This window comes from Stegostoma tigrinum, chromosome 17 (genome assembly GCF_030684315.1).
Source record: "Stegostoma tigrinum isolate sSteTig4 chromosome 17, sSteTig4.hap1, whole genome shotgun sequence".
NCBI lineage: Eukaryota > Metazoa > Chordata > Chondrichthyes > Orectolobiformes > Stegostomatidae > Stegostoma > Stegostoma tigrinum.
Window position 1 is genome coordinate 40,721,544 of NC_081370.1, and position 22,938 is coordinate 40,744,481.

Genomic DNA, 22,938 nt, shown 5'->3' on the forward strand with positions numbered 1-22,938 from the left:
CTGGGATCACAAAGTCCGAGAGACTGGAGTGGGATCACACCAAGTGAAAGTTTGGGAAGAGTGTCACGGAACATACAATGGCTAATATCATAAAGTGTTGTGCATAATGGAACAGTATAAAACAACATATATCAGTTACTGCCAAATCATCTGTAAGTCAGTTGTACCAATCAATGAGATATAAATTATGCTGCTTTTCCTCATCTCAAATTTCATTAATTTGACCACCATGTAATCTTCTACAGACTTTGGACCACCAAGTACCTGTAGCTAAATAACATCTTTCATACACTATGTCCAAAGCACCTCATTAAACATCTTTTAACGATTTGCTTAGAGAAAAAGTGGCTACAGATACCTATTCAATAAATAACCAGTTTAACTTGTTTCAGTAATGTAGGTTGAGGGATGCGTTAGACAACACAGGGAGAATCTCCCAGTTCTTCTGTCAAGTGCCTGTCGTCTCACCAAAAATATGCCACATTGCAGTATTCCACTGAACTGCCAGTCTAGGGTCTGTGCTTGAATCAACAATCTTCAAACTCACAGGCAAATAGGCTACAAACTTATACAAATATTTGTGGTAACCCCTATTGCCATGGGGAAAATATTAAAACTAAGATTAAGTAAAATGAACCAATTTCACTGCATTATCTTGATGGTAAGCTAAACAATTTTCAATAAAGTTAAAAAAGACAAAACATTCTTTAAAGAGAAATGAAAAATGCTTGCCTCTCGAACACGGTTCTACACCCCACGTCAGTACCAAATTTCAAAACTCTCAAAACTTTTAAAATTTAGAACAATATTCAAGTGCAGAAATGTCCCGCAATCCAGCACATAATACAATATTCTTTAGAACATCCAATATTGATAAAAAATCATTTCTGAAGGCGGCGAGTTACAACAATTGATAAATCTTCAGGCAGGTAAATGGAAGGAGTTGCTCATCCTACTGGGCAATTAGATGCTGGATGTTAATGTTGTGCCTAGGGCCGATACATACAGCATAAGCTGCGTTACACAACTGAATTTCAGCAGCCGTTGATAACAGTAGAGAAATAGGGCTAGATGCCTGACAGGAAATTGTCCAGTGTTGCTTGGCACTCTACATCCCTCAATAATAAATACAGCGAGTGTCACCTGCTACCAAGAGTTCAGTGCATCACAGGGTGTGTCACAAAGGAGGAGCTCTGATCACAATATGAAGTTTGCCTCTGCATTTTTAACACTAACAATTTACCCACGTAGCCATTATTCTCAGGCATGCTGAGTTTTTCCAGCAATTTCTGTTTTTGTTTCTGATTTTCAGCATCTGCAGTTTGTTTTTTTTTGTTTCAGTGTTTAACTCTGCCACATCTCTTCCAGGTATGCCGCCTCGAAGAAGCTCTGCTCCTCCCTCCAACAGGATTTCTATTCTAACCCTTTTACTTGTTTGCCGTCATTACTTTCATGGTCACTCCTGTGCTTCACAAGGTCTTTGCCAAAACTTGCCTCCACATCAACATCACATTCCTTAGTGACTGCCTCTGGCTCAGACTCACCCCATGTGAATTATAATTCAAGTTTCAGCATTTGTGTTTTGAATCCATCCAGGATCACAGATGTCTCTGTGACATACAATGTTCCTCAAAGAGTTGCTCTCGCCGAATCCTGAGTGCCTTGCATCACCATGTGCACACTCTCAACCTCTCTATCAGTTCTGCCTCACCCTGGCTCAGAGCTGTCCTGGCCCCACTTTGCATGGCACCCTCCAGCTTATTTGGCATTCTAACAAGAAACTTCTCCTTGTAGGCATCAAGGCCTGCAAGCTGCAACAACTTATTGATATCCATGCTCCTCTGGAATCTTCCTCCTCTCCCCTTCCCTCTGACTCCATCGCCTCTCCCAATCGAACCTCCTGTCATGTGTTTACTATCCCTTCTGACTGTCCACTCTTGAATGCTGAACATTTTTTACTCAGTAAAGACCTCAGTTTTATTCCTCTGTGCCCCCATCCCATTCATGAATTTTGGGCACAACATGACATTGAACTTTTCTTCCGTTACCTTCACCTCTGTGCCATGGACCCCTTTACCCGCTTCCAACACTCTCCCTCCACCTGGACCCCTCCCTCTGGCCTTTGACCTGCACTTGACCTGTTCACTGAGAACTAGCTTGACATTGGTCGCCTCAATTTCTCTGACCCGCACCCACCCCCACCCCCCAAATTCCCCATTCCAACCTTTCTCGGTCTGAACTGACTGCACTCCAGGTTCGCAGATCCAACCCTAACGTTGTAATCAAGCCTGATGACAAGCACAGTGCTGTGGCTATCTGGCATACTGATCCTTACATTGCAGAGGCTGAACACCAGCTCTCAGATACTTCCGCCTATCTCCCCCCGGACCATGACCCCACCATGAAACATCAGGCTATTCTGTCCACAGCAATCACTATTCTTGTTTCAAATGGTGATGTTCCCCCTCCCCAATTCATTGCCTCCAAGCTTACAACCCAAGCCTGCTTTTACCTTCTCCTCAAAATCCACAAATAGGACTGCCAAGGCAGGCCTATTGTTTGTGCTTGCTCCTCCCCCACAGAGCGTATCTCTTCCTACCTCAACATGATTTTTTCCTTGTCTTGTCCAGTCCCTTCCAACTTACATCCGTGATTCTTCTAACGTTATGTCAGTTTCAGAATTTCCAGTTCGAGGGCTCTAGCCACCTTCTGTTCACCACAGACATGCAATCAGTTGTCACGTCCATTCTCCCATCAGGTTAGCCTCAGGGCTCTATACTTGTAACTGGAAAGAAATGGTCTAAACCATTCTCCATCCACCAGCACCCTCTTCTGTTTGGCTGATCTCATTCTCACTGAACAACTTCTCAATTAACTCTTCCCACTTCCTGCAAGTAAAAGGGGTGGCAATGGGTACCCACATGGGTTCTAGTTGCGCCTGTCTCATTGTGGGATATGTGGAACATTCCTTGTTCCAATCCCATTCCGGCCCCCACTCACCATTCTCTTCCTCCTGTACACAGATGACATCATTAATGCTGCTTCCCTCTTGAAAAGTTTATCTACATGATTTCCAATTTCCACTATGCTCTAACCTTCACCTTGTTCATTTCCAACAACTCCCTCGGCATCTCTGTTTCCATTTCTGGGGTAGGCTGTTCACAAATATTCACTGTGAACCCGACTCCCACAATTACCTCGAATATACATTTTCAAACCCTACTTCTGGTAAAGACTCTATTCTATTCTCCCAGTTTCATTATTTTGCAACTGTTCTGCTGATGCCAACTTCGACAAGGGAGTCTCCAAAATGTTCAACTTCTTCCTCACTGCCATGGTTTACATAGTCATCACCACATCCGATCCATCCTCCCACACTTCAGCCCTCAACCCCTCTCTTCTCTCCCATAACAGTGATGGGTTCCTCCTAGTCCTCACCTACCATCACATCAGCAAGCACATCCACAGTATCATTAGCCACCATTTCCACCATCTCCAGTGGGATGCCACTGCAAGACACATATTCCCTTCTTATCCCTTGTCAGCCTTCTGCAGGAACCATTCCCTCCAGAATACCTTGGTCCACTCCTATTTCACTCATAACACCTCCTGACATTCCCACAGCACCTTCCCTTGCAATTTCAAATGGTTTAAAATCTGTTACATCCTCCTTCATCACTACCCAAAGCCCCAGACGCACCTTCCAGGTGAAGCAGCTTTATACGAGTTCAATCAAACTAGTTTACTGCATTTACTGCTTATAATGTGATCTCTTCTACACTGGAAAGATGAAATGCGGCCTGGGTGACCACTTTTCGGAACATCTAACTCTGTCCACAAAAATGATCCCAAGCTTCCTGTTGCCCACCGCCACTTCAACACACCATGGAACTTTGCCAACACCTCTTTCTCAGGCTTCATGCAATGCTTCAGTGCAAGCTGGAAGAACAGCACCTCATTTTCTGCTTGGGAACGCAACTGTCAATGGTCTCAATAATGTTTTCAACAATTTTAGGGCTTGAGCACCTTTTCCTGTGTCCTTACTCCAACCACATATACAGGCCTTGTCATTGCATGGACTGCTACAACAACCATTATCAGCCACTAACAGTCCCCAAATGCAGCTATTCATTCTCTCTTAACTGACCTTAACCCATACCTTTGTCTGTCCGATTGCTTTTGTCTCTCTCTGGGCTCCATTTCTACCTCTCTTTCATTTGTCCCCCCACCCCCACAACCAATCTTTGGCATATATTCCAACCTTTTCCGAGCTACAATCAATTCTAAAGAAGGGTCACTAGATCCAAAACATTAACTTTCTCTTCGCAAATGCTGCCAGACCCGCTGAGTTTTTCTTGCAATTTTTGTTTCTGATTTCCAGCAGATGCAGTTTTTTTTTGGGTTTTTTTCTTGTTTAGCCATTATCTTTGTTTGTCAATAACACATGGCATTTACATAATATCTGTAACACAGCAAAAACTGTCTTTCAAAATTTGATATGAGCCACATTAGGGGATATTAAGATAAACGACCATAAAACCTGTGAGATCTGTCTTAAGGAACATTTAAAAGCCAAAGTGTAGAGATTTAGGGGAATGAATTTCCAAGCATAGAGCCTAGGCTGTTGACATAGCTGCCAATCCCACAGCGAGTAAAATTGGACTCAGGCAAGAGTTGGAGGAATGGATGTGAGTTTGCTCGCTGAGCTGGAAGGTTAGTTTTCAGACGTTTCATCATCATTCTAGGTAACATTATCAGTGAGCCTCCAATGAAGTGCTGATGTTATGTTCCGCTTTCTATTTATCTGTTTAGGTTTCCTTGGTTTGTTGGAGGAATGCAGAAACTGCAGGCAGATTGTGAGGCTGCAGAAGTTTACTCAGAGAGGATCAAAATACCTCTTCTACACTGTAGTAATGTAGGAGCATTGCCGTGACTAGATTTGAAAACAAAGGTAAAAATTTTTAAGTTGTGGCCACACGGTAAGTTAATGTATGTTAAATAATGCAGGATTGATAGGTGAACAGGACTCCATTTTCTGACACAAATTAGGATACTGGCAACAGAATTTTGGGTAAGCTCAAATTTATTGCACAGGGTAAAAGATGGGCAGGCAATCAGGAATTGGCATGTCAACAAAAAAATGCAATATGCTGTCGTGCCATTAGCCTACACACAGCTGACTACCAAATGAGCAGTTTGAGCAAGTCGGTTCAAATAAATTGCAAGTCTACTCAACTAAGTCAGTGCACATTTAAGCACCGAGCCTTAGTAAACATAGCTCAGCTCCTCAGTGAATACTGTCACTTATTCAAAAAATCAACAGCTTCACTGTTAATGAATCCCAATAACTGCCTAAAAGTATGAAATAAAACTGTGAGGTTCTAGAATAGAATAGTCAACTCATTCACAGCAGGCTCTTTTTTTAAAACAAACATCAAGGCATTACTTGTAGGAACAAAGATGTATGAACAGGTACAAAGGGCCACAAACAACAATGAGCAATGAAATTTTAACTTTCTTCTGAGAAAGTCAACGTCCTTAAACCGTGATAAGTACAGGAAAACCAGCAAGCAAAGATAATCTCCTGCACACTGGCATTCATCTCAGTCTGTGTCGTTCAATGTGTGGGAGTTGTACACATAAGATCTCATGTTTAATCATATCTAATGTAACAAATGCTATCAGCTGTAATTTTGCTATTAATAGTCAAATTATTCTTAAAAATCAGATTGAACTTGCAATATCTCTGTATTTCTTAGCAATGATTATTGGGAATTACCTACTTGGTAAGGTTTTTCTCAACCCTCTCTTTAAACAACAAAACAATTACCATGTGCTGTGTTCCTATTCCCTCAAACACTTGCATAGTATGGAATATGGCTCCAGTTTTTATACAGAAGTTAAAATAAATTATCGCTATCTTTTATTCACAAGATCAGGAACAATCTTCTGTTTGAAGCCAGCAGTTTTTTCTCAGTTGGTAAAACAGAAATAAAACTAATAGGACTAGGGACAGGTAAACAAAACTTAATCATCTGATAAGATCACAGATTCAACTCCACTTTTTCTCCCTTTCAGAGTATTCTTAATTTGATTACTATCCAAAAATCTACTGCTTTGAATGTACTAATTGACAGCATCACCAACCTTGAGTCGCAGCATTCCAGAGATTCACAAATGCTCCAGTGAAGAAATTTCTTATCATCTATCTCCTAAAAGGCCGACTCCTTATCCTAAGACTATGACAGTTAGTTCTAGGTCTTTCTCACAGAGAAGTAGCCTCTAAACATTTAACTCTTAAATTCCTGGTGTGTTTCAATGAGATCACCTTGGGTGACTGTGTGGAGTTTGCTCATTCTGCCCGTGTCTGCGTGGGTGCCCCAGTTTCCACCCACAGTTCACAAATGTGCAGATCAGGTGGATTGGCCATGCTGAATTGCCGATTATGTTGAGAGTTGTGCAGGCTGGGTGGATTAGCTATGGGGAATGCAGGGTTATAGGATAGGGAAGCGTGTCTGGATGGATGATCTTAGCAAGGTCAGTGTGGATTTGATGGACCAAATGGCCTGCTTCCACACTGTACTGATTCTACAATTTATCTAAACTCTACAGAATATAGGCCAACATTTATTGGATTGGGGTAACTTCAGCATTTCCATGGGGTAAAGTGGCTGAGAATTGATGATAATTTTAAAAAATAAAAGGAGTGACATGATGTCACAGTGCTTTACAAATCATGCCATATCAAGAAGATGAACATTAAATCAGACTCCATAACACTGGCTTCAAAACCCAACCATACCCGCAGGATATTCCGTTTAGACAGAAATGTTCAACAAAGTTCTTGCAAGTGGTCTCATTTATAAAAAAGGGGGTAACCACAGCACAACAGAGGTGATTAGATTAAAGTGTTGCTAGTGGACAACACGTTCTCCAACCATTCTCCACATGGATAGACAACACAATCAATATATACCAAATACTTTCCACGACATTTCTAAAACAATCGGATAAAAAACGTACTTGAGTTATTTAATAAAAACCCGAGTTCCTCCTTCTGGTCACTGTTACTCCTTATAAAAGCAGAAGTTCTGCTTAAAATTTTTAATTAGATTCATCAAGAATGAAGTATTTAAAAATGACCAAAAGATAGTGCTAAATGATAATCTAAGAGAGGGAAAAGTACATATGGCATCCTTACCCCGTTTTTAGATGTTGTGCCTGCCATTTGTTGTTCAGTTACCTTGAATGAAAACACGCTAAGCTCTAGGTAACAGGCTTGAGAGGAAGCTAACCAGGCATTGTTACAACACTTCCTGTTCAACTATGACTGCCCAAACTTCATTGTTCATGATGAATCTTTACATTGCACAGCACAGCCCTGGAAATTCCAGGCCTGCCCTTCCAAACTCAGGCACATGAAAGCTGCATGAACGCTCTTTAACACAAAGAGTTTCACAAATGCCCTCCTTTATACATCAAGGTGCCTCTGTGTTGCAGCAGCCATATAGGAAGCATGTGTAGTGCCTACACTCTCAAACAATTAAACACACCGCAGGGTAGGGATCAAACAGGGTCCAACAAATGTCATATCCAAGACACACACCAACACATATTGGAAGCAGATAAGTATGAAGTGCCCAATTCTGAAATATGAGAGAGGCATCTTTGTCCAAGTGGGGCTGCAGAAGTATTGTAGGAAAAGAAACTCAGACTAGCACACTCCGTACAATTCCCATAATGGAACTCAGCTATATCTGAACAACTTCTGCAAAAGTTGCCGAACACACTCAGTAATTTTGCGCGACATGTACTGCGTCTACTTTCTGTCATTGTGAGGAAGCATTTTAATCAAGTAATAGCAAATGTTTCATGATTAACAATGAAAGCCAATAATTAACTTACTGCTCAAGTATGACAGTGGATGAATTAGTTTATTCCCTCTGTTGCCTATGGCACACTCTAGAATAGTTAAGTCTGTGGGTCACAGTTGACAGGCTTGACAATTTAGCCTCATATCATTCTATAATCAAGAGAAGCCAACCTCCCAGGCTCATATCAATGCAAAAGTGAGAAGACATAAGAGTGAGAAGGAAAATTTCTCAATTTTTTTCTTTAAACCTCTACCATCCACTTTCTGTAGCTGCTTATATCCTGTCCCATAGCATCACTCATTCATCACAGTTCTCACTTGTAACTATTCTACATTCTTATGATACTCAAGTTTCTCAAGGTACCAAAACAAGATTTGACGCCAAACCACATAACAAGATATTCGGACATGTTACCAAAACATTGGCTGAAGAGATCAGCACAAAGGAACATTCTAAAAGGAGAGAGAGGTTTAGAAGCTTAGCAATTGTATTGCAGGGCTTAGCAATAAAATAGCTGAAAGCACTTCCACCAATGATGGTACAGTTAAATTAGCAGATGCTGAAGGAATCCTGGAGGACAATACCTCCTTAAATTCAACAAAAATTGTGGTTATCCCTTCTTAGGTTAATTTGTGAACCAATATGCATTTGCAAAGTATTTTTTACAATACAGGAAGTACAAGAAAGGTGCTGAGTTCCACTTGGGCTCCACTGAAAGGTCATCAACATCCATTTATCCATGAGAAATCACCAGTTGACTGCACATGACAAAATTTCAAGTAGAATGGAATACACGTGAGTCTAACATAGTCTTTATTTAAGACTTGCTGTATTTCATCTATTAGTTGCAGTGGTTGCAAGTGAATTATTTTGATAAGTACTCTTTATGACCCAAGAATAAATGCATAAGCAGCCTAGTATTGCTTTAATTTTCTGCCCTCATTTACTGTACCTTTAAGATGTCTGGATAATGTACTTTCAGGAACATTTCAATGCTGGCAAGACTCTACTTCATTAAGCAACTCAAACAATAGCTGGTTCAGTGAGTAATAAAACCAGCATTTTGTACCACAAACTCTCGAGTGAATGTTGGCTACAGGATGTAGCGTTCAGGCTCCAAAACGGGTACAGCAGTGCTTCTAGAATCTTCCCTGATGTGACCCAAAGTTAATACCTATGGCCCCAAAGTGAAAATTGAGTGAAGAAGGATGAAGGAAAGCCATAGGGCTAAAAAAACAAATGTTTACATAGGCTTCATAGCTGACAAAACACAGTTCAAGCACCATGGCCATCAATGCTACCTCTCAGATAGCAACACCAAAGTTGTACCCCATGATCCCATGGTCATGACCCACTGTTTGAGAACACTGAATTCAACAGCCTTGAGACAACTAAAAAATGCTGGAAACAAAATCCAAAGGAATTCTCAAAAGACAACTGGACATATACATGCAGAGGCCTCATTAGTAGGATTATAAGGAAATGGCTCATGTGTAGACCTTATCGTTTGGCTTCTTGTATCTGTGCAAGCTCTTCGAAAGCCAAATATCTCCCTCCACTAATAAAAATTCAACAATATGTTAGTCTCAAACAATTCAGAAAACGTAAAAACCCAACGTACTTTAATTTGATCACTGACCAAAAATTAAACAGCACATTTTTAAAGGTTGACTTATTAATGGTGCCTTTTTAATATTTCTCAGTTAGGGAGCAGAACATCTTCCAATTCAGGCATGAAGATTCAGCAGAAAAAGTCAAGTACCTTCTAGTTTGTGTCCAAATTATTCTATAAGCTACCAAAAAAAAGTCACTGTTTCCTTGTTTTGACCACTCACCAAAGTACTGTTGATGATGTCTTAAAGAAGGCACAAATTTAGGCAGAGGTTTACACAGTCCGTCACTGACCAAACTATTCAAAACGTCAGTGAAGAATTCCATTTCAATATCTGAAAGTTAAACAAGACAGCAGGCAAATATTTCAGTACTTTCAGGAACATTTCAATGCTGGCAAGCCTTTACTTCATTAAGCAACTCAAACAATAGTACAATAGAAATGCCAAATTGCATTTTTATATAGTACTTTTCATGCAGTTAAGCACCGAGGTCTTTCACAGGTGCGTCATCATCCAAATAAAAAAGCCTGTCAACAAGCCAAATGGATTAGATATTCGTGTAACTGACTAAATGATTACTCAATTCCACTACAATGCACAGCATTTAACTCAATTTCTACCTTTTGTAAGTGGTCTTTCTGGTTTCCTGGGAAGAACAGACCAACCCTGAAAGGGAAAGGAACACAATGGTCCCAAATAAGATTTCTGTTCCTCTTCCTTCTTCAAAAACATCTTTAGTCGTCACATGAGGTTGTGTCATTCATAAGTTACTGGGCAATCCCTATTTCTGAGAATATTTTATTTCCCTTGAATCTATCCCTTTTCCTGGTTATAATCTCTAATGATCCATTTTGCTGTTTTGATTTCCAGTTCTGGACCTTTATTCTGCCCTTGTGAATTCAATTTTCTGCTTTAGGAAAACAAGCAAATGGGGAAAAAATGTTTCTCAGATGTCTGGCCTGCTTGCCAATTTTTAAAGAACTAAGTTTATAGAAAAATGTCCTTCAGTCATCCAATTCTCACCAGAAAGGGAGTTTTGGAAATTTTGTCAACTAAAGTGAATGACAAGAATACAGAACAAAAGTCAGAGTGGCAGAGGAAATATTAATTAACAGCTTCTATGTCCTATATGCAATGGGCTTTAAAGAAATTAATCAATCCAGACTTTGAATTGAGAAAAGTAGGCCAAACAGAAGATGCCTATGTGAATAGGTGCTGCGTCACCAGTTTGGTAGGGCAAACCTGACGGTACTTCATCTCTAACTTTTCACAACTTGTTTCAAAGCGTCAAACAAGGTAACTTTTCTGAAGAAGGGTCCCCATTTCTGAAGAAGGGTCTCAAACCGAAACTTCAGCTTTCCTGCTCCTCTGATGCTGCCTGGCCTGCTGTGTTCCTCCAGTTCACTATGTTATATCAGACTCCAGCATCAGCAATTCTTACTATCTCAGACCAGGTAACTTACTACTTTGCCTGTTAACTTTTTTGTGCGGTGAAGGAAGATTTCCAAAGGTAGAAGGAATCCTTTTTAGGAAACAGTTGCACTTTAACATTGCAGAGAGACAGAAACTTAAACTTTTCTAGCTTCATTCATAGCCACAGAATATGCCGAGGTACTTGACAGTTAATAAGATATACTGTTGGAATGTAGTAGGAAATGCACTATCAAGGTCCCACAATGAATAGTGTTTTAATGGTGCTGGTTGAGGGATAAATATTGACCAGGACAAAAGGGAGAATTCCTCTGCTCTCCATTGTAATAATGTTATGGACTAAACAGCAGATGGTATACTCCATGTAATGGCTAGAATTTTACATTAATGTGGTGGCCCTACACCCCAAATGGAAAATTGGGGAGACATCTGCCTCTGCGTGGCTGGAAATTTCCAACCTGAATTGATAGCAATTGGATCATTAATTAGTTCAAGACAAGACTATTGCCAACCCCAGCTGGAAAGAAGTCCAGTCTCTAAGAACTCCCACCCATGCAGACAGGTATTATCTGGTTCTAGCAGTGCCACAGGAAGCAGTGGTCACTACAGGGACAGCAAGTAGTCCCAATAATGACCATCACTGGAGTTCAAAAACAAGGTGAATAGAAAGTTTCTGACTAGGGACTGTCAATCTGGACTCAAGAAGCAGAGTGAGGTGTTGCAGGGTGGTTAGCATGTGTTGGAGATGGCAACACAGGGTGCCCAAACAAGAAGGACACCCCCTTGCAGCCCACAACTTGGCTATCAGTGTTTATCCACCGAAAGGCCATCACATGAGCTGCCTGGAAATGGCCCAAAGGGTAGCTTGACGATTCAAAACCAAACATCCCTGGCATTTCTTCAGAAAACAGTACTTCCCTTTAGATATTTGACCAATTAACCCAGCAGTTGTAATAGAATTGATGAGGCTAAGAAATTGGGTGAGAAAAAGTAATGCTGGGTGTTATCCAGAGAGATGGGGCTCAGTGAGCTGTAGCTGTAGACAAACAAGCAACATCTAAAGAGGAGAAATCGGGTCTCAACACCGTAAAGCAGAGTATCAAGGGAGTAGAAAAGGCACTGAAGCCGCCTGCATAGAATCACAGAGTCATGCAGCACAGAAACAGATCCTTTGGAGTAACATGACCATGTTGATGAGTGAACAGCCATGCCAGATACATCTTCATATGACAAGCAATGCCTTAATTTCATCTGTCACCTTCTGTGGGCAGAAATGCAGCTGGGCAGCTTGGGACAGAATGTTATACTCTGGTTCTGAAGATCACAGCTGCACTTAACCTCTTGGCCAGTGTCTCTTTTCAAACCTCAAGTATGGGCATATGTAGCATTTCCCAACCCGCAGAGCACAAAGCATTTGTGAACTCACCCATACACCCAGTAAAGCAATATAGTTTGTCCAATTCATCATGAATCCAGGCAGCCAAGATGCCTCAGTTATTAAAATTTTTAACCATTATTGAGTTCCCTTGAGTACAAAGCACAATTGACTGGATGCATGAGACACTCAGAAATCCCAGTCAAGTCAATGATTGGGAAATGATTTCATTCCTCAATGCCCAGCTTGTTTGTGACTCCAGGCAACAATTCCTGTGGGTGTGCAGACACTATCCAATCTAGGAACCTGTCATGATGTTTACATTCTGCACAACTCCCTGGTTCTTTGAATGTTTGTTCCACTGCATAAAGTCCAAAGATGGGTACATGGGATGCCCTCAGAAGGTGTGACTAATGACGCTGGTGTAAAACCTTCAGACTGACGCTGCCCATGCATCAAAAAATTCTTCTCAAGATAGACTTCCATTAATTGGACTACTCAGGAAGAGCTGTTCAGTAGACAGGTTCTCTACAAAGCCATGATTTGTTGCACGCAGCATCGCAAAGTTTTTCATTGGGGTGAGAAGTGAGAAGATGGGACATGGACCAGTCACTCATCTCCTCAGACAAATAAGGGAGGGAAGCCTGATGGAGATACTCAGGGAGCTAATGCTGATAAGGATGCTAAAGAAGCCAGGCCGGCAGTGAGATGAAGTAGACAGGTCTGAAAGAATCTAGAAGTCATTAAGTTTGAATATGAATGACTTTTCATTAACATTTGTGGACAATCACAATGACAAGGCATTTATGGTGTAGAGATATTTCTGCCACCAAAGGGCAGAACTTGATTTCTATGCTTAAAATGCTAAATTTGCCATTCATTGCAAGTTAACTTGTTCATTTTGAACCAATAACTACCTGATCAGTTTCCTGGCCAGTCCACCACTACAGAATTGTGTAGGATTAATGGGTTTTATGCTTATATAACTCAAACATCAGTTTGCAAGGGGTACTCATTTATTTCAGATACACATAGGGGCCAAAATATGCTGACTGACCCCTGGAACCCAAATATCTAGCTTCATGCTTTACAAAGATTACATGTCTCTCACGCAGCAACAGACAGTCTCAGTGTCCTCTGACCTGCTCCATATGATGTACATGTGAACATGTACAATGATCACATCTCATGGCAGTCAGCAAAGAACATATAGTCAGAAGCCTTAGAAGACTGAAACAGACCACAGAACTGTCATGCAAAAGCAATATTTGTGTCAAGTATCAGGCTGCGCAGAAAGCCTAGATTGACTCCCATGTTCTCTAATAGAGTCACAGAGCTGTACTGCATGGAAACAGACCCTTCGGTCCAATTTCTCCATACCGACAAGATTTCTGAAATAAATCTGGTCGCATTTGCCAACATTTGGCCCATATCCCTCTTAAACATTCCAATTCATATCCCTATCAAGAGCCTGTTAAATGTTGTAATTATAAATGCCTCCACCACATCCCCGGCAGCTCATTCCATACAGGCATCACCCTCTGCGTGAAAATGTTGCAACTTAGATGCCTTTTAAATCTTCCCTTCTCAGCTTAAATCTATGCCCGCTCGTTTTGAACATCCCTTAACCCAGAGGAAAAGACCATGACTATTCACCCTATCCATGCCCATCATGATTTTATACACCTCTGCAAGGTCACCCCTCAGCCTCCAACACACCAGGAAAATAGTCCCAGCCCATTCAGCTCTTCCCAATAGCTCACATCCTCCTTGTCAACATCTTTGTAAATCTTTTATGAGCCCTTTCAAGTCTCACAATATTCTCCCTATAGCATGGAAACCAGAATTGCACACAGTATTCCAAAGGTGGCCTAATCAATGTCCTGTACGGCCGCAACATGACCTCCCAACTCCTATACTCAATGCACTGAGCAATAAAGGCAAGCATACCAAATGCCTTCTTAACTATCCTGTCTTCCTGGGGCTCCCTCTCAATGAGCTATGAACCTGCACTCCAAGGTCTCTTTGTTCAGCAACGCTCCCCAGGACTTTATCATTAAATGAGTAAATCCTGCTCTGATTTGCCTTTCCAACATGCAGCACCTCACATTTATCTAAACTAAACTCCATCTGCCACTCCTCTACCTATCTGATCGAGGTCCTGTTGATCTTCTTTTTCGCTACTGTTGCTTCTTGGTGACACTTTGGCAGCTGAAGTGGTACTTGAGGAAGCTTGCTGGCTGCTTTGTCGGTTTGCCTCTGATGACTTCCGTGGGTACAACCTACAGTGTTCTAGTCTGCTGGGGTCTTCTGTACACGTGCATGTGTAACCTCTCAGACTGAAGGAGGCATTTCGATCCCTGGCAGAGAGGAACTGGTACAGCAGGGCACCTCTGGAGTATCCCGAATGTCAAAACCAAGCCAGCTTGTATCTCCTTGTTGACAATGTGCAATGGCAACTCCCTCACCTATTGAAAAGGCTGGGAATCTAGGTGAGGGTCAAATATGCCCACATATCCAGCAGATAATTATTGTTCTCCATCCTCCACTGAGAAAGCCATCCGTTCCATGAAGTTATCCATATACTCGCACGCCAGAGGCATAAGAGCAGACAGATCTAGGGCAGAATCATCTGCCTTTCTCTTTAGTCTTTGTATGATCTCTGGAACTTCCACAAGACACTGTCCTGCTTTCCTTTGTATTTCTGTTGATACATTAATGGACAAATCCAGGTGATCATCACAATAAAAGCAAACTATTGTGAATACTTGAAGTAGGAAATAAATGCAAAATATGCTGAAGAAACAGAACAGGTCTGGCAGCATCTGTGGAAAAAGAAATAGAGTTAACATTTCAAATCCAGTGACTCCTTTTCACAACTGAGGCTCATCTGTACTGGGTTCAGCAGGGACCAGTTCTCCAGCAGTCCTCCGAGGGTCAGGGAACCCAGCCATTCCTTGCTCCAGGAACGTGATCATGAGCCTACTCTAAATGGATGACCAACCCAATGATTGTCTGTATGCTTGTGGAATGGGGAAAAAGGCATTGACTTTTAACATTTAAGACCATAAGACATAGGAGTGGAAGTAAGGCCATTCGGCCTATCAAGTCCACTCCGCCAGTTAAATCATGGCTGATGGGCATTTCAACTCCACTTCCCTGCACTCTCCCTGTAGCCCTTGATTCCTTCTGAGATCAAGAATTTGTCAATCTCTGCCTTGAAGGCATCCAACGTCCTAACCTTAGGAAAGGGACTCCAACTATCTAAACTATCCATCCCTGTGATAATTTCATAAACTTCTATCAGATCACCCATCAGCATCTGACATCAAAGAGTAAATAAACTTAGTTTGTCCAATTGCTCCTCATAACTAATACGGAGATCAACTGGCTGGTACTGATGAGCTTGGGAGCTGGGGTTCTTCTTCTGTTTTTTATATACTGGCTTGGGAATTGGGTATGGCGGCTGCACAATTAAATACAAAAAATTTGTCAGTTCATGAGCCACCTGCCTTACTCAAGGTTTCAGCAAAATGAAAGTAGCAGACTGAAGAATTCCCCTCTAGATGGCTGTCAAAGTTCAATCTCCCCTTCAGCACATGTTCCTCTTCTGCTTGTGCCAGCTCTAAGAAGGTTAAGAAATTATGTCAGGCATTTATCCATGCCATCCAGGTAATGTCATATTTATTGTAAAATTTCCCTGCTGCAGAAGGAGAGAAGCATCAAGAGGCATGGGTACTGCAACTGCACTGATCGATACAGAGAGAGATATCAATTCCCAGAGCTGTGATTATCTGTATGCATACTAATGAGAAGAATGTGGCATGGAAGAAGTTAAACAGTAAAAGACTCTATATCATTGAAGAGCTACAGTTTAGAGTCATACAATCATAGCATTTGATGTCAGACAATAAAACATTATATTATATGCATGTATGAGATGCATGTGAAGCATTCATTCCCTAGCTGCCTTGTTCATTGCAAGCTTTTGACAAAGGTTATCAGATGTGTACAGTCTTCTATTTCTGAAGAAAGGTCAGTGAACTGATGGAGTGTGAGCTACTCTGTACTGAATCATCTTCTATGTTTTAAGCATGAACCTTAGCTGATAATGTGAGTTGTGCTACCATTGGTAGCTACAATATGAGTGACTGGTAATGAATGCACATGAGTCATCCAATGGAGATTATTGATCGTAGAATCCCTACAGTATGGAAACGGGCCATTTGGCCCAAAAAGTTCACACTGCCCCTCCAAACAGCATCCCACCCAGACCGATTCCCTAACCCTTTCCCTGTAACCTAGCATTTTCCATGTTTAATCCACCTAACTTACACACTCCTGGACACTACAGGCAATTTAGCATGGCCAATCCCCCTAACCTGTACATCTTTGGACGGTGGGATGAAAACAGAGAACCCAAGAGAAATCCACACAGACATGGGGGAGACTGCAAATTCCACACATACAGCCACCCGGGAGTGGAATCAAACCTGGGTCCCTGGCACTATGAGGTAGCAATGCTAACCCCTGAGACAACATGCCTGCCTAGCACCCAATCCTGTGTGTGACAGGTTTCTGCCATGGCAAGCTTATAATACTAAGTCACACTCAAGATGGATGAAGTTTTGAGCAGCGGTGCATATGTTGGTGGAATGCAACAGGTTATTCATCCTCATGTGGCACTGGTGTCAAGTTCTTTTGCGTTGGTCATGGTGACTGCGGTACCTCTTTCCAGGCTGACTTCATCCGTCAGGTTGACATTCTGTTGCGTTCCTCATGCTTTATCTTTAATAATGCATGGAGGATTTAAATCTTGAAGGACTGCCCAGTATGTATCCCTCTACTCCCTGCTCATTCACGTAGCCGTCAGGATACCTCTTCAACATTTCTATTGTAACTGCTTCTACCACTTCCTCCGGTAGCATAGTCTAGGCACTTACCACCTTCTGTGTGAAAAACGTGCTTGTCCCATCTCCCTTAAGCATACCCCCTTTCACCATAAACCTATGTCCCCTTGTAATAGATTTGAGGAGATTTATTATTGTCACATGTGCCTAAATACAGTGAAAAGTATTGTTTTACGTGCAGTACAGACAGATCATAGCATAGAAAGATCATAGGGTTAGAACAAAGCGAGGAATACAAAGCTACGCCTACAAAGGTGTATAAAAGCCAACATTTTACCTTAGGAACTATCTAATCTATCCATCCCTATCATAATTTCATAAACCTCTATCAGATCACCCATCAGCCTTTGACACCAAAGTGTAAGTAAACTAAGTTTGTCCAATTGCTCCTCATAACTAATAGCTCCAAACCAGGAAACATCCTGGTAAGTCTTTTCTAGGCCCCTTCCAAAGCCACCACATCCTTCTGACCAGAACTGTACACATCCAACTGTGGCCCACTGAAGTTCTATACAGCTACAAAATGACTTGCCAATTTTTTGTACTCTATGCCCCGGGTGATGAAGACAAGCAAATCATTTGCCTTCTTGACGACCTGATCCACTTGTGTTGACATTTTCATGAAATTGTGGACCTGTATTCCTTCCTGCATCAAACATTCAAAAATGCATCACGTCGCAATTGTCTAGATTGAAGTCCATCTGCCATTTCTTCACCCAAGTCTCCAGTCTCTCCATATCTTCCTTTATCTCCGGCAACTGTCCTCACTATCTGCAGCTCCCCCAATTTTTGTGTCATCCACAAACTTACTTGTGAGGCCATCTATATTCTCCTCCAAATCATTACAAACAACAGAGGTCCCAACACTGATGCCTGAAGAACATCCATGGTCACAAATCTCCACTCTTCCACGGATACCCTCTATCTTCTATGACCAAGCCAGTTCTATATCCATCTTACCAGCTCCCCGTAGATCCGATGTGACTTCACCTCCTGTATCAGGCTGCCATGAGGAATCTTATCAAAGGCCTTGCTAACGTGTATGAAAACAAGATCCACTGCCCTGCCCTCATCAATCATTGTTGTCACTTCCTCAAAACACTCAATCAAATTTGTGAGACACAACCTTCCTCACACAAAGCCAAGCTGCCTGTTGCTAACAAGTATATATTTTTCTAAATATGAGTAAATCCTGTCTCTAAAAATCTCCAATAATTTCCCCACCCCTGAAATAAGGATCACAGGTCTGTAATTTTCAGATTAACCCTGTTTCCCTTCTTAAACAAAGGAGCAACATGGTCATTCTTTAGTCCTCTGGAATCTCTCCTATGACTAAAGGAAGTACAAAGATTTCATACAAGCCACAGCTATTTCCTCCTTTGCCTCCCTTACTATTCTGTGATAGATGCCATCAGGCCCCTGGGACTTCTCTAACTTAATGCTTTTCAAAACACCCAAGTCTCCCTTTTGGCATCAAAATTTCCTAGAATATCAAGATACCCCTTTACAGGCTAACCATCCACCATGTCTTTCTGCCTTGTGAATACCAGTGCAAAGTATTTGTTGATGACCTTACTTTCTCTGGCTCCACACATAAATTCCCTCCTTTATCCTTGAGTGGACCTTTCTCTAGCTACCTTCCTGCTCCTTATATTTATATAAAACTTTATATATCCTTATATACCTATGACATATATAACTGCAACTTTATTGAAAAAGTTTCCTTTTAAAAGTAAACCATTAATATGTTCTCTTAGAAAACATTATGTTCAAAACTAGATATTTAATTATTTTATTGGAGTAGTAGAACTAGTTCATGAACTTGCCTTCTCTCCTGGCAGCCTGCAAGAGAACCTGTGGGCAAATATCGCTAAACCATAATGTCGCTTTGTGCTTGTCCTCTGATATCGCCAGAATGGACTGCAGTGAACAGCAGAGGTCAAGTAATGCAGCTGTATTTCAGAGGGTTAAGCAGTTTCCAGGTACTTTTCAAATATAATGCCTGGAAGTTAGGGCTGGAAGGTCCCAAAAGGAGGTAAAACACCCTGGCTATCTACCCATAAAAGTTTTATTCATTCGTTTATATGAAATGAGTAGAAAAGAACATAAAACTGAATGGAAAATTTGACCAGCTCCCAAGCACAAGTAACTTGCTTTTAGATCTGCCTCCGCAAACTGCTTTAAAAAAATTCAGCCAATGTAATCTTATAGCACACAAAGACATTATTTGGCTGTACACGCCTGTGGTGGTTCTTTGAAAGACCTATCCAAATGGTTCCACTTCCCCTGCTCTTCCTTCATAGCTAAGGAAATTTTCTCTTGCAAACGTTTATTCAATTTCCTTTTAAAAGTCATCAGTGAACTGGTTTCCACTACCTTTTCTAGAAGTACATTCAGGTTAAAATTTGTTGCATTATAACATACTGAAACGGTCATTCACTTTTCCATCAATATTTTTCAAATTTCCTTTTATCAAAAATGCCTCATTCCTCCTTTAAAAAACCATTATGAATTCCACTCACATCAGGGTTTGGATTAGGGCACCTACATTCCAAAATGTACCCACACTGAAAAAATGTCTTCTAATTTTGGTCTCTGAGCTTCTGATGTCAACCTTAAATGTAAACTCTATAATTACTCATGGACTAACCATCCTCCAAGCAGAGTTGTGGGATTTTTTTACTGTCTTCACTTAACATCTCATCCAAAAACACAGCACACCCGACAATGCAACGCATCCTAAGTACTGCCCCGGGAGTGCCATCCAAGATTATGTTTTCAAGTCTCTGTAGTGACTCAGAGGAGAGGACAATACTACCCACTGAGCCACATCTGACACCCAAGATTAAATTCAAGGGACAAAGAAGCAACAATGTCCATCGGGACTTTCTATTTACAACTGACATCTTGAGCATTCCAACCATTCTCAGCAAAGTAAACAGAGATAAATTCTATTGAACAGCAAGCATTCCAAAAGACCACACCTCCTTCCTATTTCTGCACTTTCAAAACTTGAAGCCATTCAGAAAAGATTCCCAATCCCTTGGAGACAGAATGAAACTCAATCAATGACTCCGAGTAAACATGTCATACTCTCAACACAAACAACACTGTTGATTAGAATGATCTGATTTAATGGCAACTATTGTCTTTCTGAATCATCGATGATTTAAATTTTCATAACAGTTTCAGCAATGTAAAGCTCACAACATGTTAAGTGAGGCAATACTATGTGTGCACCAAACTTTCCCCAAAGTATTCTCCCTCTGCACACATTCATAAGAGCTAATTTGTCCATGTGAGGATGCCTGCCTATTTCACAACAAATTAGAAAAAAAATGCCATTTCTGGAAAGGTACAGCACTATAACAACATAATTCGTGGGAAACAGAGAGAAAAATAATCACAGGTTTCAAAAGCTCCTCCAAGTTGTCAGAAAGTAAGGAGAATCAGCATTTTAAAAACTGCTCCCATTAGTCCTCCAAGATTCACACACTGGAGAAATTATGGTAATTTCTCACTTATTTTACTTGGTAGTTAACAACTTCTAGTCCTTTAGCGCAAACAGTTCTTCCACGAAGCATGGCCTTCCACTGCCAAATGCTAATAAGCTGCCTGCTTTTGAGAATTCTTCCCAACTGTAAGTTCAAATTTTCACTTCTGCATCAAAACCCCCAACGTGTAGGGCATCCATGCTTAAAAGCTTGGTAACCATGCAGAATTGAAACACAGATGACATAGTGTGGAGATGGAGGAACACTGCAGGCCAGGCAGCATCAGAGGTGCATTCTGAAGAATGGTACCTACCCAAAACGTCAACTTTCCTGCTCCTGTGATGCTGCCTGGCCTGCTGTGTTCCTCCAGCTCCACATTCAGTTATCTCTGACTCCAGCATTGCAGGTTTCTACTATCTTTGACAGAGCTGAAACAGCTTTGTGTCATTACCTGTGAGTTTGAGTGCAAGTGTGAAGCCGAAGCCCTGAGTAGGTTCAAAAGCTAAGAACAGTAAAATGACTTGCTCAATACTGTCTCACTTCATTTCATTCTGAAGGCTATGAGACTTGGGATGCACTTACACTTCAAAAGGTCAGCAGTGTGCATCCCCATACCTCAATTATATTTTGTAGCCTTTGCATTTATCCTACGTAGCGCCGATGCACTGCAGTTAAAATCCAACCACCAAGGAAGCAGCCCACAAAAGACTATGGCCTGTTTGATGTTGCCACTGTTATTACAAAGAAGAATTATAGTAGGCAATATGGAGATTACAACTAATTGCTGATCAAACCCGAAAGCATTGCAACAATTGAAAGACCACCTGAATGTTTCACCTAGTCTAACCATTAATCTTTAGCAGGTAATGGTCCTGAGGGTTAAATATCAAACACCTGTTTAAAAACTTATCACGTTTCAAAATTAAGATACTACCAATAAAGATCAAACATCTGATTCCTTGAATAGTCTTGTCCTTTGTTTTCTGAACGGTTTAACTATATTTAAATTGTATTGCAATGGATCATAACTGTAAATTAGGTCCAGAGAGATAAACTGACAAGTTTCACAGATCAGCACTGAGTATCAAGGTGTACTGCTAAGATTCAAAGCTGTTCTCAATACATAAACTGTTGTGCTGCTTGCGGCATTTCCAAATGAGTCCACCACAATTGAGACTGAACTTCAATGAAAAGGCAAGTTAAGAATGTGACTTGAATGTTTGGAACACTGAGTGACAAGGGCATGAGGTGGAAAACAAAGCATGTCAGAAGATGGATAGCCAGACATTTGCTGGAAGTCATGTAAGGTGACAATCTTGGGGCGCTGTGTACATGCTAAGAATGGGGGAAATTCAGAAAATAATCTAGACCTAGCACAGCTGTGTTGTAATGTTGAAAAAACTCCCTGATCCTGAAACTGTGCCACAAGTAATGCATTTGTCTCCAATTCCACTTTGTGCTATTTTAGTGAATGAGTTAATCAAGTAGTTTTATGGAAAATAATGACCGGCATTCCATTTATATTCCTGCTGAACAAGATGTTGAGAGGGTAATGCAATGTGACTGAACAAGCACACAGGACTCAGCCAACGTTAACAGTGTTGAAGCTCATCCTTTTAGTCACATACAACAAGGAATTTACAGTACATGGTTAGTATTTATATCCAAAATCAAAATAGCTGTGGCTGTCTTGTATTCTATTAAAAATGAGCAAACAAGAAAATTTTAGCCACTTATTTTATATGTTGACCTACAGCTTACATACGATTTCACGCACTCATAGGTAGACAAACTGCAATACCTGGTCACATGCAGCAGGCATGCCAAAACCTCCAGTCTTCAAAGACCACTTTCTGTACAGGCTGCATGCAACGTTAAAAGCCACATTCCCATTAATTTGTCTAGAGCCCAAATTGTTGACACAAACAAATCTCAATGTTTACATCTATGATTGATGTGCCAATGAGGCAATACTGTTGAGAAAAGCCAATTTCAAACTTCCATTGGCCCACCAAATTCAAACAGGACAAAAAAACAAAAAAGGATTGAGTGACTTGGAGTTAAAGGGGTGTATTCAGCTGAATGGGCTCTGAAAGCCGAATTCCTAACCTGGAGTCTGCAGCAATTTGCACTGCTCCCACTTAAGGATTAGAAATGTGACCAATAAAATACACATAGCAAAAATGCACTTCTGAGATTACAATCTGTGGGTTGTAAAAGTCGTGTTTTATCTTTCAGTTT

The 22,938-nt window shown here is 41.1% G+C and overlaps 1 protein-coding gene across 10 annotated transcripts in view; it reads right to left on the reverse strand.

Moving 5' to 3' along the window:
• The window catches only part of hipk3a (homeodomain interacting protein kinase 3a), a 226,526-nt gene that overhangs the window by 146,043 nt on the left and 57,545 nt on the right, over positions 1–22,938 (reverse strand). For 2 of the 10 annotated variants that reach the window (XM_048545330.1, XM_048545329.1), the window contains exon 1: positions 9,710–9,820. The exons of 7 other annotated variants lie outside the window; for them this stretch is intronic. In XM_048545330.1, the coding sequence (XP_048401287.1) occupies positions 9,710–9,812 (103 nt within the window). In that variant the 5' untranslated portion in view covers positions 9,813–9,820. Of the gene's footprint in view, positions 1–7,201; positions 7,260–9,709; positions 9,821–22,938 lie in introns of those variants that run through there. One more of the 10 variants, XM_059652109.1, reaches the window with a different exon arrangement.